Raw genomic sequence first — 12,785 nt, 5'->3', positions numbered from 1 at the left:
TGCTGCAGAAGCAGGCAGCAAAGAGATAACCTGCTTGCCTCACTCCCACTGCCACTGCTGCCAGGCTGATCTTCTCTGGACTGAGTCTGCCCAGGGAGCAGCAGTGGTGGTGATGCAGTGGTAGCAGCAGCCCAGCAGGCAGGTTAACCCTTCCCTAACTGCTCCACTAGGACAGACAGTGTGGACAGCCAGAAGTCATCAGGGGGAGAGGGATGTGGGTGAACACTGGGCCTGATCCAGGCCAGTGGTGGGAGGGGGACAGGTGGGGTGTTTACACTATGGTGTAGCCTAACATGGCTACACCTTAATGTAACACAAGCTGGGTAACACAGAGCAGAGATAATCCTGCCCTGGAGTACAGTAACTTTAAGCTGCCTACCAAGTGCTTAAAACTAGTTTCAGATGTTAAGGTACAGACAATCCAAGGGTTAAGAGCTCCAGGAGCCATTCAAAATTACCATGCAATAAGGCCTTTAGGCCCCTGGCAGACGTGCAATTAAAGGCGAGATGGGATCTGATGCATGATCCCTTCCTGCCACGCTACACATGCAAGGCAGGAGGCATGACTGTGGAATTAAACATCAGATCCCATTATGTCCTATTGCGGGTCCAGAGGGAGCCCAGGATCTTGATCCTGGACTCCCCCTGCACTGGCAAGAAGCAAGCTTGTATGGCTGGGGCCTGGCAGCTGATCTGGGCTCCCACCCTCAGGCGTGTGTGATGAGCCCCAGCGGCTAGGAGCCCAAATAAGCTGATGAGCCTCCCAGCTGTACCCCAGTGGCTAGGAGCCCCAGCCCAGCCCAACATTCAATTAATGGCATAATAGCAACCAGCCACAAAGTTATTTGTGTAATAACTTTACAGCTTATTGCTCGTTTTATCACAGCATTAACCTGTGGCTGGGTAACTACTTAAGACATGACTGACTGGTTAACCATGTCGTTAGTTTAGTGCCAGGGGCCTAAGATCCCACTGTGTCCTACATTTTGCCCTACTTCAGCCTAAAACAGCTAATGACCTCTGTAACTGTGGGGTTGGGGGGACTCCAGCATTTTGGATACTCTCCACTCCAGTCACCATGAACAAGTGCTGAGCATGCTGAGAGCACTGAAACTTACCATAGTTGTCAATATTTCATCATCTTTTTCCATTTTTGTAGTACCCATACCTGAAAAAAATGCATACAAAATATTTAAAGATTCCAGATTCTTATTCTCCAGGATAGTGCTGACAAACATAACACAGGGCACAGTTATTTCACACTAAGCCACATTTTTCCATAATGTAATTCTGCTGACTTTTGTGGGATGGTATCCGAGAGAAATTTACTACACTACAGGAGCATCTACATGTGCAATAAATGCTTACTGTGCCAGAGTTTATTGCTCCCAGGCACACCCTTTGAACATGTGCCCAGAAGCAATAAACTCATCTGCAGCATGAGCATCAGAGCAGCCCCAGCTGACAGTGGGCCAGGAAAGAAGTGGGGTCAGCCTGCCAGCCTGGGGCTGCTCCCCCCCAGCTCAACATGCAGAGGAGCAGCTAGCTAGGGCACACAGGTGCTACAGCACAGGGCAAGCTGGCAGACAGCCCCCACGCTGAAGCACTCGCATGCCCAAGCCAGGCAGGGCAGCATTTAAACATGCCCTACTACAGTTTTTTACTCTGCAGGTTTTTAGTCTGCAGCAGGATACTACTTGTATTCACAAGTACTATCCTGTTATAGAGTAAATTAATTTACTCCAGCCTAATAGGGCTGCACACGTAGACATGCAATATTGACTACACAGCTAATTAGTCAGCTGCATGGCAAACATCTCATGTACATTCACTCTGTATTGGTGCGTTTCAGTTTTTCAGTGGACAGTGATTACATTTTAATAGGTGGGCTTTGGTGTTTTCACATTTCTTGTGTGGAATTCTATTATATTGCGCACATCTAAACAGCACCTACTTAGCCATACAAGTGGCATTTTTGGCATTTATGCTCAGTCTGTGACTATTACCTGTACAGCATCCGCATGTATACCAAGCAAGGCACAGTAGGGTACACACTGGCAGAGTAGCTACATGGCTACCTATGTACATACATTGGTTTAAGTCTCCACAAAAAACAGTGATGCAGAAAGGGGTGGCCTTCTTAATGTTTAGCCCCAACAGCTGAGTAGTTAAGGCAACTGCCTTAGAAACAAGAAGTTAGAGACCTGGGTTACACCCTTGTCCACAACCTAGACTCCTCTGACTTCTCAGCCAAAGGCTCTAACAACCAGGCTGCAGGTTATCCAATACCTAATCTCCTCTCCAGTGTTCCTTTTGAAGCTGACCCCCTGGATAAACAAGAGAGAGAGAAAGTAGGACCAAGGAGCAGAGAAAAAACAAAAGTATATGTAGCCCAGCCAGATGGCTACTGCTCTAGAAAGAGGCAGGCCTTGGGTTCTAACCTAGGCACCTTCCTCTAGTGGAAAAGAAACAGGACAGAAACCTGACCAGTAACTTTTAGACACTGGAAGAGGAGGCCCCTTCCATGTTTCATCCCCAGTAGCTCCATGGTTAAAGTACTTGCCCAGGAGGTGGGAGGCCTCCCTCAACCACAGCTAGTAACTCTATGACTTCCTAGTGTGATGTTCTAAGCACCAGACAACAGGCAGATCATTATCCAGTCCCTGCTCCAGTGCACTTTCTGAAGCTGCCTATTGCACTTAATAGTTACTGGCAAAGGGGACAGTTACAATTTCACTGCTTACGTGCATAAATTGAGTCTGCATATGTACCTGCCTGGCCGATGAACAGGCTGCTGTGCATGCTCAGTTTAAGTCTGAATGCTTACATGGCCACACTCATAGACTGTAAGGGGCTGCAAGGGACCTCACAAGATCAGAGTCCAGGCCTGCTGCACTAGGCAGGAAAGACAACCGAGGTCAGGTGACCCCAGCAAGGTGACCATCCAGTCTCCTCTTGAAGATCTCCAGGGTAGGTGATTGCACCACCTCTGGAGGGAGTTTATTCCACAGTCTGGACACCCTGACTGTGAAAAAGGTTTTCCTAATGTTGACACTGAATTGGTCTTCCAGGAGTTTGTAGCCATTACTCCTGATTTTCCCTAAGGGTGCCCTGGTGAACATTTATTCACCACGCCCTTGATGTATTCCCCTGATGTAGCAGTAAGCTGCTACCAAGTCCCCTCTCGGCCTTCTCTTTTTTAGGCTGAAGAGGCCCAAATCCCTCAGCCTTTCCTCATATGGCTTGCCTTGCAAGTTTCTGATCATATGGGTGGCTCTTCTCTGGACTCTCTGAAAATGTTCCATGTCCTTGTTGAAGTGCGGTGCCCAGAACTGGATGCAGTACTCCAGCTGTGGTCTCACCAATGCTGAGTAAAGCAAAAGAACCACTTCCTTGGTTTTACTTGAGATGCATCGGTTGATGCATGTCAAAGTATTGGTTGCCCTGCTGGCTACAGCATCACACTGATGACTCATGTTCATACTGTTCATGGTCTGTTATTACCCCTAGGTCCCTTTCATTCGTGGTGCTAGTCAAATTGGCTCCAACAAGCCTGTAATTATGTTGAGGATTGTTTGTCCCCAGATGGAGCGCTTTACACTTCTCAATGTTGAACTTCATCTGGTTCCAATACGCCCAACTTGCCAGCCTAAGTCTGCCTGTATTTGCAAGCCTATCTTCAAGCGTGACCACGCTCCCCCATAACTTGGTGTTGTCTGCAAACTTAGCCAGTGAAGTCTTTAGCTTCACCTCCAAATCATTGATAAAGATATTGAAAAGCACTGGACCAAGCACAGACCCCTGAGGGACACCACTGGCCACTTCTCGCCAGAACGACACAGATCCATTCATTAGAATTCTCTGGGTCCTACCCAGCAGCCAACTTCCTACCCACCTAAATGTCAAGCAGTTAAGCCCACAATCCTCCAATTTTCTGGAAATCTAGGTATATAATGTCAACCTTCTCACTCTTATCCAGGTGGCGAGCTACCTGGTAACAGAAGGTGATAAGATTGGTAAGACAAGAGCTGCCCATGATGAAGCCATGCTGGCTGTCAATCAGAATCCTACCTTCTGCAAGTGTATCACACATAGACTCTTTGATGAATTTTTCCAGGATTTTCCCTAGGATAGAAGTTAGGCTAATTGGCCTATAGTTGCCCGGGTCCTCTCTCTTCCCCTTCTTGAAGATGAGCACAACACTGGCCCTCTTCCAGTCTTCAGGGACCTCTCCTGAACAGCACGAGTTTTGCCAGAGGTCCCACAATGACTTTGGCCAGCTCCTTTAGCATTCTCGGGTGAAGTTCATCCAGTCCTACTGACTTATAAATGTCTAACTTTTCTAACTGATCACACATCAGCTCAGTGACAATAGTAGGAAGGCGGTCATTCCCACCATGCCCATTCTGAACCTTATCTAGCATGATTTTCCCCCTAGTCCGGTGAAATATTGAAACAAAGTAGTTGTTAAGGAGTTCAGTTTTCTCCCAAGTGTCAGTAACCTGCTCTCCTGAGTTGTTAAGCAGTGGCACCATGCTTCCATTTGCTTTCCTCCTGTTCCCTACATACCTAAAGAAGGACTTCTTATCATCCTTGATTCCCATTGCTAGCTTAAATTCAGTTCACATTGCACGGATTACAGAAGTATAAACTTAGTGCAAGTGCCAAAAATGCCACACATGTGGCTGGAAAGTTGCCATTTAGGTGCACAAAGGATAACAGAGTTTTACCCCTCATTCCCAATCATGTTTCCCAGTCTCTTGCTAACATTTGTGACATCATTTACATTGAAGGATAGTAATTTTCCTGAGTGACAGATAAATTTACCATGCAGATGTTTCTAAATTGTTAGTATGCAATCATAACATGAAATTAAGCAGCTTCTTTTCTAAATGGTCAGTAGATAAATCTACTCAAATCCTAAATCTACTCAGTAGGTATCACTGACCAAAAATAATGTCTGATAAAATTACTTTGTCCAGATTATTGTAATATACTGTATGCTTATTACATGAGTTTCCCTTTACACCAAAAATGCTACATTGAAGAGGGTACCACTTTAACTATCAGATAAGAGAACACTTCCCAAATAGAATAGGACTTTACCACTAGTTTTATTTGTGATCCAAGCTGTAGTAGCATCAGGGATTCCAGAGTTGTTCACGTCACTCTGTGAAGTGGCTTTTATGGTAGAATTTAATGACATTTCTGGCTCATCAGGAAAAGGCACAAACTGATTGGTAGAAAATCCATGACGCAAAGTTTGGGTCAACTTCAGCTTGCGGAATCTATTTGACATCCTATTCCACCAAGACTAAAAGGGAAGAAAAAGACACATTTATTCATGTCTGCTATGACTCATATAACCTAACCTGCATCAAAGAGTTTGTGATGAAAAACTGCCAGAGTAACACTAAAATAGTTTACCAATGTCTTCAGATTCCCTAGACCAGGTGGCCAACCTGAGATATGGGCAGTCTCTGCCTATGGCATGTGACAGATCAGGGAGGGAACACATAATGCAGCAGCAGACAGAGCTAGAAGCAGAAGGCAGAGCAGGAGATCAGGCAGGGAGCACAGAGTAGGCATACAACAGAACAGCAGATTAGGCAGAAAAAAAGGGTTGGAGTGGAACTCAGGGAGGGTTCAGGGTTAATTTGCAACACACTTGCCAAAAAGGTTGGCTTTCACTGTTGTAGACGAGGAGTATCAAAATCATCTGGCCTCCCAGGACTGGATGAGGGGTGTGGAGCTCATTTGTGGACCGGATCAGATCCACAGACAGCTCCCACATACCAGATCCAGCCCCATTGGACTGTCATGCTGCAGCACTTCGCAGCATCTGCCCTGGACTGGCTGCATGTGCTGCTTGTGCACCAGCTCCAGTCCCACATACATGCTCTCCACCCTGGCACTGCATGCAGCATGCAGCACATGGGGCTGGTCTGGGGCACACGCAATACTCAGAGCATGGCTCCAGTCTGGGGCACACTGACTGTGACACCTGCACCTGACCAGTCCTGCACAGTGAATCCAACACCAGTTTGCAGGCTGGTCTGGAACAGGCAGCATGTGCAGTATGTGCCCCAGACTGGCCCCACGCACTGTGTGTATCAATTCCAGGGGGTGCAGGGCACATGCTGCATGCAGCACTCACACCAGACTGGCCCCACACTGTGTGCAGCCTACGCAGGCAGCACTGCAGGCTGGATGCTTCAGCTCTGTGTGCCAATTCCAGCCTGCGGGCCATATCTTTACTATTCTTGCTTTAGACTAAATTGCAAGTTTTATGTTTTATCTTTCTATATAAAATTTGAGAACTCTGTGTCAGCAACCATTTTATTTTTAAACACGTTCCAACTGAACAAGAAGTTAAACTCATTTAAATTTATTATAAAATAAAAAATAAACAAAGATCTACGTAAGGATGCAATAAAGTAAAATAAGTCTAAATGAAAGGAATGAATTTCCAAACTCCATTTTATAGTCTTTGTGTTCTTCATATTTCTCCCACCACAAGAGACTTGGGGTTGAAATTTGGAACTTGAATAAATGAGACTCTCCTCTTCTCTAAAGGAGGACATAGTGAGGCTCCAAAGCATCCTCTGTCATGAGGAGTTTATTGATTCAATGCTGGAAGAGGCCTCTAGGACTGTGGAGAAAGGGCTGCCAGAGGCAGAGAAGAAAGAGGACATGGACTTCCAGGAAGGTGGAAGTTGAAAGCTTGTGGCCTTTGGCAATAAGCAGAAGTCTTTGTCTCTACCTGCAGCGGTTTGCCTAGAAAACAGATGTGGAGCCCCAGCAACAGAGGAGGAGACGCATGTATTCCCGAGCATGGATTAAGACATATCTCCCAAAGGGGCCAAAGACAGGCACAAGAGCTGACTCCAACCCACCAACAGTTAGCACGGGCCTAGTGAAGGGGCATTTGGATAGGCTGGACATGTTTAAGTCAGCAGGCCCTGATGATCTTCATCCAAGGGTGCTGAAGGAATTGGCCAGTATCATAGCAGAACCACTGGCACAGTTGTTTGAGCACTCATGGTGCTCAGGACAGGTCCCAGAGGACTGGAAAAGGACCAATGTGGTCCCTAGTTTCAAGAAGGGGAAAAAGGATGCTCCGCATAAGTATAGGCTTGTTAGGCTCCTCTATCCTTGGGAAAACCTTTGAAAAAATTATTAACGATCACATTTGTGGGAGTCCAGTAGGAAAAATAATGCAGAAGGGCAACCAGCATGGCTTCATAGCAGGTAGATCCTACCTAACTAACCTTGCTTTTTTTTTACAACTAGGTCACAAATTGCTTAGATGCAGGAGTTGATGTAGATGTCATCTACTTGGATTTTAAAAAGGCCTTTGATATGGTATTGCATCCCATTCTTACAAATAAATTAAGCAGCTGTGATGTAAATTATTACACGGTCAGGTGGGTGGAGAATTGGCTTATGGGATGCACCCAGAGGGTGGTGGTGGATGGGTCATTTTCAACCTGGAAAAATGTGGGCAGTGGAGTTCCCCAATGTTCAGTCCTTGGACTGGTGCTGTTCAATATCTTCATCAGTGATTTGGATGAGGGTATGGAAAGCACTCTGTTCAAATTTCTGGACAACACCAACTTATGGGGCAAAGTAAACACACTTGAGGGCAGGGAGCGGATTCAGGAGGATTTGGACAGATTGGGAAAGCGGGCAGATCAGAATAGGATGCAGTTTAACAAAGATAAGCATAAAGTGCTGCATTGAGGGAGAAAGAATCACTAACACACCTACAGACTGAGAAGTGACTTTCTAAGCAGCACAGTAGCAGAAAAGGATCTTGAAGTCATAGTTGACTCCAAAATTAACGTGAGTCGTCAATGTAACAAAGTGATAAGTAAGGCCAACCACACTCTTTCATGCATTAGAAGGTGAATCAAACATGTCTAAGGAGGTGATACTTTCTCCCTCTATGCGGCATTGGTAAGACCACAGCTGGAGTACTGCATCCAGTTCTGGGCTCCGCACTTCAAGAGGGATGTGGATAACCTTGAGAGGGTCCAGAGGAGGGCTACTCGTTAAGTCAGCCTGAAGGTAAGATCTTACAAGGAGAGATTGAGAGACCTGAATCTCTTCAGTCTCAGCAAAAGATGGCTGAGAGGGGAACTTGTGGCTGTCTACAAATTCAACGGGGGGGAAGAGCACCAAGGAATAGGGGATACTCTGTTTACCAGGGCGCCCCTTGGGGTTACTAGGAACAATGGCCATAAACTGACAGAAAGCAGATTTAGATTAGTCATGAGGAAAATTTTCTTTATGGTAAGGGTTTCCAAAATCTGGAACAGGTTTCCAAGGTAGGTGGTGCTCTCTCCTACCTTGGAGGTATTTAAGAGGAGACTAGACAAGCACCTAGCTCGGGTCATCTGACCCCAGGGCTCTTTCCTGCTCAGGGCAGGGTGTCGGACTTGATGATCTCCCTTCCAACCCTAAAAATCTATTAAAACTATGTCCCATTGGTGGAAAAAGCCAGACCAGGCACCCCCAAAGTTGGAAGGAATGGGACCACTGCCACCAAGAGGCAGCAACAGGTGGTAGTGGTTTCCCTTGTGTAGGGAATAGAAGTATCCATCTGCTAACCTGACCTGTTGTCTTGGGAGATCTTCTGCTTGCCCAGAGCCTGGATCCAAGATGTTACAGAGGGCTTACCCAGACTCATCCGGCCCTCTGCTCACTATCCGCTGCTGCTCATCCATGTGGGAACCAATGATACTTCCAGGGGTGACCCTAAGCAGATCAAAAGTGACTACAGAGATCTGAGTGCAAGTGTGAAGGGGACAGGGCCTCAGGTAATGTTCTCCTCGATTCTTCTGGTCAAGGAAAGAGCCCAAGCCAGAGTAGACACATCCTGCAGATCAAAGGACAGCTGCACAGATGGTGTCGCCAGCACCTGATGGTTTGCTCCTTTGACCATGAGATATTGTTCCAAGAAGAAGGATTGCTAGGAAGAGACAGGATACACCTGACAAAGAAAGTGAAGAGCATCTTTGCAGACAGGATCACTAACCTGGTGAGGAGGGCTTTAAACTAGGATCACCGGGGGATGGAGACCAAAGACCTGACATAAGTGGGGATGCAAGTGACCTGGAGGAAGCACAAGCAGGAGGGGACAACAGGGCAGGCTTTCTCATTTTTCCTGAGAAAGTAGGGCAATCGGCTAGTTACCTCAGTTGCCCGTACATGCATGTAGGGAGCTGGGAAACAAGCAGGAAGAATTGTAAGTCCTCACACAGTCAAGGAACTATCACATGACTGGAATAACAGAGACTTGATGGGATAGCTTGCATGAGTGGAGCATTGCAATGGATGGGTATAAATTATTCAGGAAGGACAGGCAGGGGAGAAGAGAAGGAAGAGTTGCACTTTATGCAAAAGGAGCTGCATGACTTCTCAGAGCTCCACTATGAAATGGGAGATAGATCCGTTCCAAGTCTCTAGGTTAGGGCCAGAGAGGAGAGAGAAAGGAACAAGGGCTGTAGTGATTTTAAGTTTGTTTGTATGAATTAAATCTGTTATTGTACCTTTATAATAAAACAAATATACTAATTTTGTATTTGGATGTATAGATGAATTAGTATAGAGTGATTGATAAAAGCAGAGTAAGCTATGTGTCAATAAACAAGTTACCAAATGGTGAATCATGCTGAAAAGGCTGAAAAGGTAAGTCTGTGCCAGGCAAAGAATAAAGATAAGTAGAAAAGACAAGATTGAAGACAAGGTCTGCAACATCTCCCCTTTTATGCCAGACACAGCCTACACCAGCAATAGAAGAATGTTGTAAACAGAGTGATTGAAGAGAATACGCCTGACCACTTGTCAGGATGGAAAAGTACTGAGATTCAGACAAAGGAGGCACAGAATCAGAAAAGGCAGACCAGTCACCCAACACCAACTTGATAACCCCTATAAAGGAGAGAGACTTAGCAGCAAGAGGTTGGGTAACAACTGAAGCACAGACGCGTCTGTATGCTCCACTCCTTATCTCATACTCCTAGGCTGGCCACCTAGTGCACTATTGAGCAACAGACTTTGGTAACTATAACATCTGTAGAGTGATTGGGAGTGAGTGTGTATGCGTGTCTGTATAAACACTCTTTTGAATATTCTGATCAATAAATGTGGCATCTTCTCTTATCCCCCTCAGAAGGTCTCGCTCATCATTCAAGCAAATTGGTAATTTGTGTAACAGGGTGATATTATGATGAATGTCTGCTATAGACCACTACACCAGGAGGAAGAGGTGGATGAGGCTTTCTTCAAACAGGTATTGTATATTTCCCAATCACAGGCCCCAGTTCTCATGGGGGACTTCAATCACCCTGACATCTGCTGGGAGGGCAATACAGCAGTGCACAGACAATCCAGGAAGTTTTTAGAGAGTGCTGGGGACAACTTCCTGGTGCAAGTGTTGTAGGAGCTAACTAGGGGCCATGCTTTTCTTGACCTGCTACTCACAAACAGGGAAGAATTGGTGGGAAACGCAGAAGTGGATGGCAACTTGGGCAGCTGCAACCACAAGATGATTGAGCTCAGAATCCTGAGAAAAGGAAGGAAAGACAACAGCAGAGTAAGGACCCTGGACCTCAGAAAAGCAGACGTTGAGACACAGGGAACTGATGGTCAGGATCCCCTGGGAGGCCAGTCTGAGGAGGAAAGAAATCCAGGACAGGTGGTTGTACCTTATTGAGGGCTCAGGAATAAACCATTCCAATGCACAAGAAGACTAGCAAGTATGGCAGAAGACCAGATTGCCTAAGCAGGAAACTCTTCAATGAGCTAAAACACAAAAAATAACTAGGGAAGAGTATAAAAGTATGGCTTGGGCCAAATGCAAGTGGAGCTGCAGCTAGGAAGGAACGTGAAGGGTAACAAAAAAGATTTCTACAAGCATGTCAGCAACAAGAGGAAGGTCAGCAAAAGTGTGTCCCTTACTGAACAAAGAGGGCAACCTAGGGACAGATGATGTGAAAAAGGCTGAATTACTCAAATGCTGAATTACTCTTCACAGGAAAGGTCAGCTCCCAGGCTACTACACCCAGGAGCGTGGTTTGGGGAGGTGGTAAGCAGCCAACAGTAGCAAAAGAACAGGTTAGGGACTATTTAGAAAAAGTGGATGTATACAAGTCCATGGGGCCAGAAGCAATACACCTGAAGGTGCTGAGGGAATTGGTTGATGTGATTGCAGATTATCTTTGTGGTGATCAGGAGAAGTACCGGACAATAGGAGAAGGGCAAATACAGTGCTCATCCTTAAGGAAGGGAAGGAGGAGGATCCAAAGAACTACAGACCAGTCAGCCTCAGCTCAGTCCCTGGAAAAATCATGGAACACATCCTCATAGAATCTATTTCTAAGTACTTGGAGAAGAAAAAGGTGATTAGGAACAATCATTATGAATTTACCAACAGCAAGTCATGCCTGACCAACCTGATTGCCTTCTATGATGGCCCTGTCTCTGTGGATGAGCAGTGGGTGTGCTATACCTTGATTTTAGCAATGCTTTTGATATGGTCCCCCACAACATTCTTGCAAGCAAACTAAGGAAATACGGGATGGATGAATGAACTATAAGGTAGTGTAGCAGGAGGCTTGGTACTCCTGCTACTTTAAAAGAAGGTAGAGTGCTTAAGAAGCAGCCTGCAGGTGTGGCATGGGGCAATTAGGAGTCACATGACTTACAGGGGCCAGGCTATTGGGATATAAGCCCAGAGATGGAGCTGGGCAGGCAGTCTAGCCATGAGAACCATGGAGACAGAAGCTCCTGGGCAGCAAGGCTCCTGGTTAACATGCGAGCTGAGGTAACTGGTGGTTTGCGGAAGGGACTAAAAGGAGGTAAGGAGATCCCAGCTGGCCCAGACAGAAAATGGAGCGCTAGAGGGTCCAGAGAGGGAGCAGGGTGACAGAGGGCCCAGGGAGCAGGTGTGGTCAGGGTGCTCGTAGATTTCATGGACCTAGGAGCGGGGCCAGGGCTCAGAAGGGGCCGAAAGCAAAGAAGGGTCACAGCTGGAGACTGGCAGGACTGGAGAGCCCATGGGTCTCAAGTGGCCTAGAAGTGGGGCTGGGGTCTAAGGAGAAGGACTGAAGGTCAGGAGAGCCATGGCTGGAGACAGAGGGGGAAAGAGTGCCCATAACCAAGAGAGGGGCTGGTGTAAAGACAAATAGAGCCAAGAGCCCATAAGGGAAGTTATGATTCGATAAGTATGCATGACATCAGCAAGGCATGGGTATGGGTACTGGGGAGGATGAAGCCCTTCACGCAATGAATGGTGACACCTGAGTGGTAGAGAGTAAGATCTCATGGGAAGCCCTGGACAGCCTCACATTTTCTAAAATCATAACAACATTAAGGCATGACAGGTAAGGAGAAAGGAAGATTACCTGGAGGCAGCAAAAGAGAGTGAAGTTGGTAAGAGCTGAGGGGGCTCCAGGAGGTCACCCCTGAAGCGAGCACCTTTGGAGTGGAACAAGTGGATAGAAAACTAGCTGGACTGTTGGGCTCAAAGGGTAGTAAATCAATGGCTCAATGTCTAGTTGGCAGCTGGTATCAAGTGGAGTGCTCCAGGGGTTAGTTCTGGGGCTGGTTTTGTTCAATATCTTCAAAGACCTAGAAGATGAAATGGAGTGTACCCTCAGCAGGTTTGCAGATGACACCAAGCTGGGGGGAGTAGTAGGTATGCTGAAGGGTAGGGCTTGGATCTAGAGAGACCTTAACAAATTAGAGGACTGGACCAAAAGAAATCTCATGAGATTCAA

At 46.5% G+C, this 12,785-nt stretch overlaps 1 protein-coding gene across 1 annotated transcript in view; it reads right to left on the bottom strand.

Moving 5' to 3' along the window:
* The window catches only part of ANKS6 (ankyrin repeat and sterile alpha motif domain containing 6), a 126,236-nt gene that overhangs the window by 52,374 nt on the left and 61,077 nt on the right, over positions 1-12,785 (bottom strand). The window contains exons 8-9 of the mRNA XM_019508734.1: positions 5,107-5,314; positions 1,119-1,168 (exon numbers count right to left, since the gene is read on the bottom strand). Coding sequence (XP_019364279.1) covers positions 1,119-1,168; positions 5,107-5,314 — 258 coding nt within the window. The remainder of the gene's footprint in view (positions 1-1,118; positions 1,169-5,106; positions 5,315-12,785) is intronic.

Source organism: Gavialis gangeticus, unplaced genomic scaffold (genome assembly GCF_001723915.1).
Source record: "Gavialis gangeticus isolate Ggan-Ray unplaced genomic scaffold, GavGan_comp1, whole genome shotgun sequence".
NCBI classification, from domain to species: domain Eukaryota; kingdom Metazoa; phylum Chordata; order Crocodylia; family Gavialidae; genus Gavialis; species Gavialis gangeticus.
Note: the sequence above shows the minus strand (reverse complement) of the source record. Positions and strands in the feature narration are given on the sequence as shown.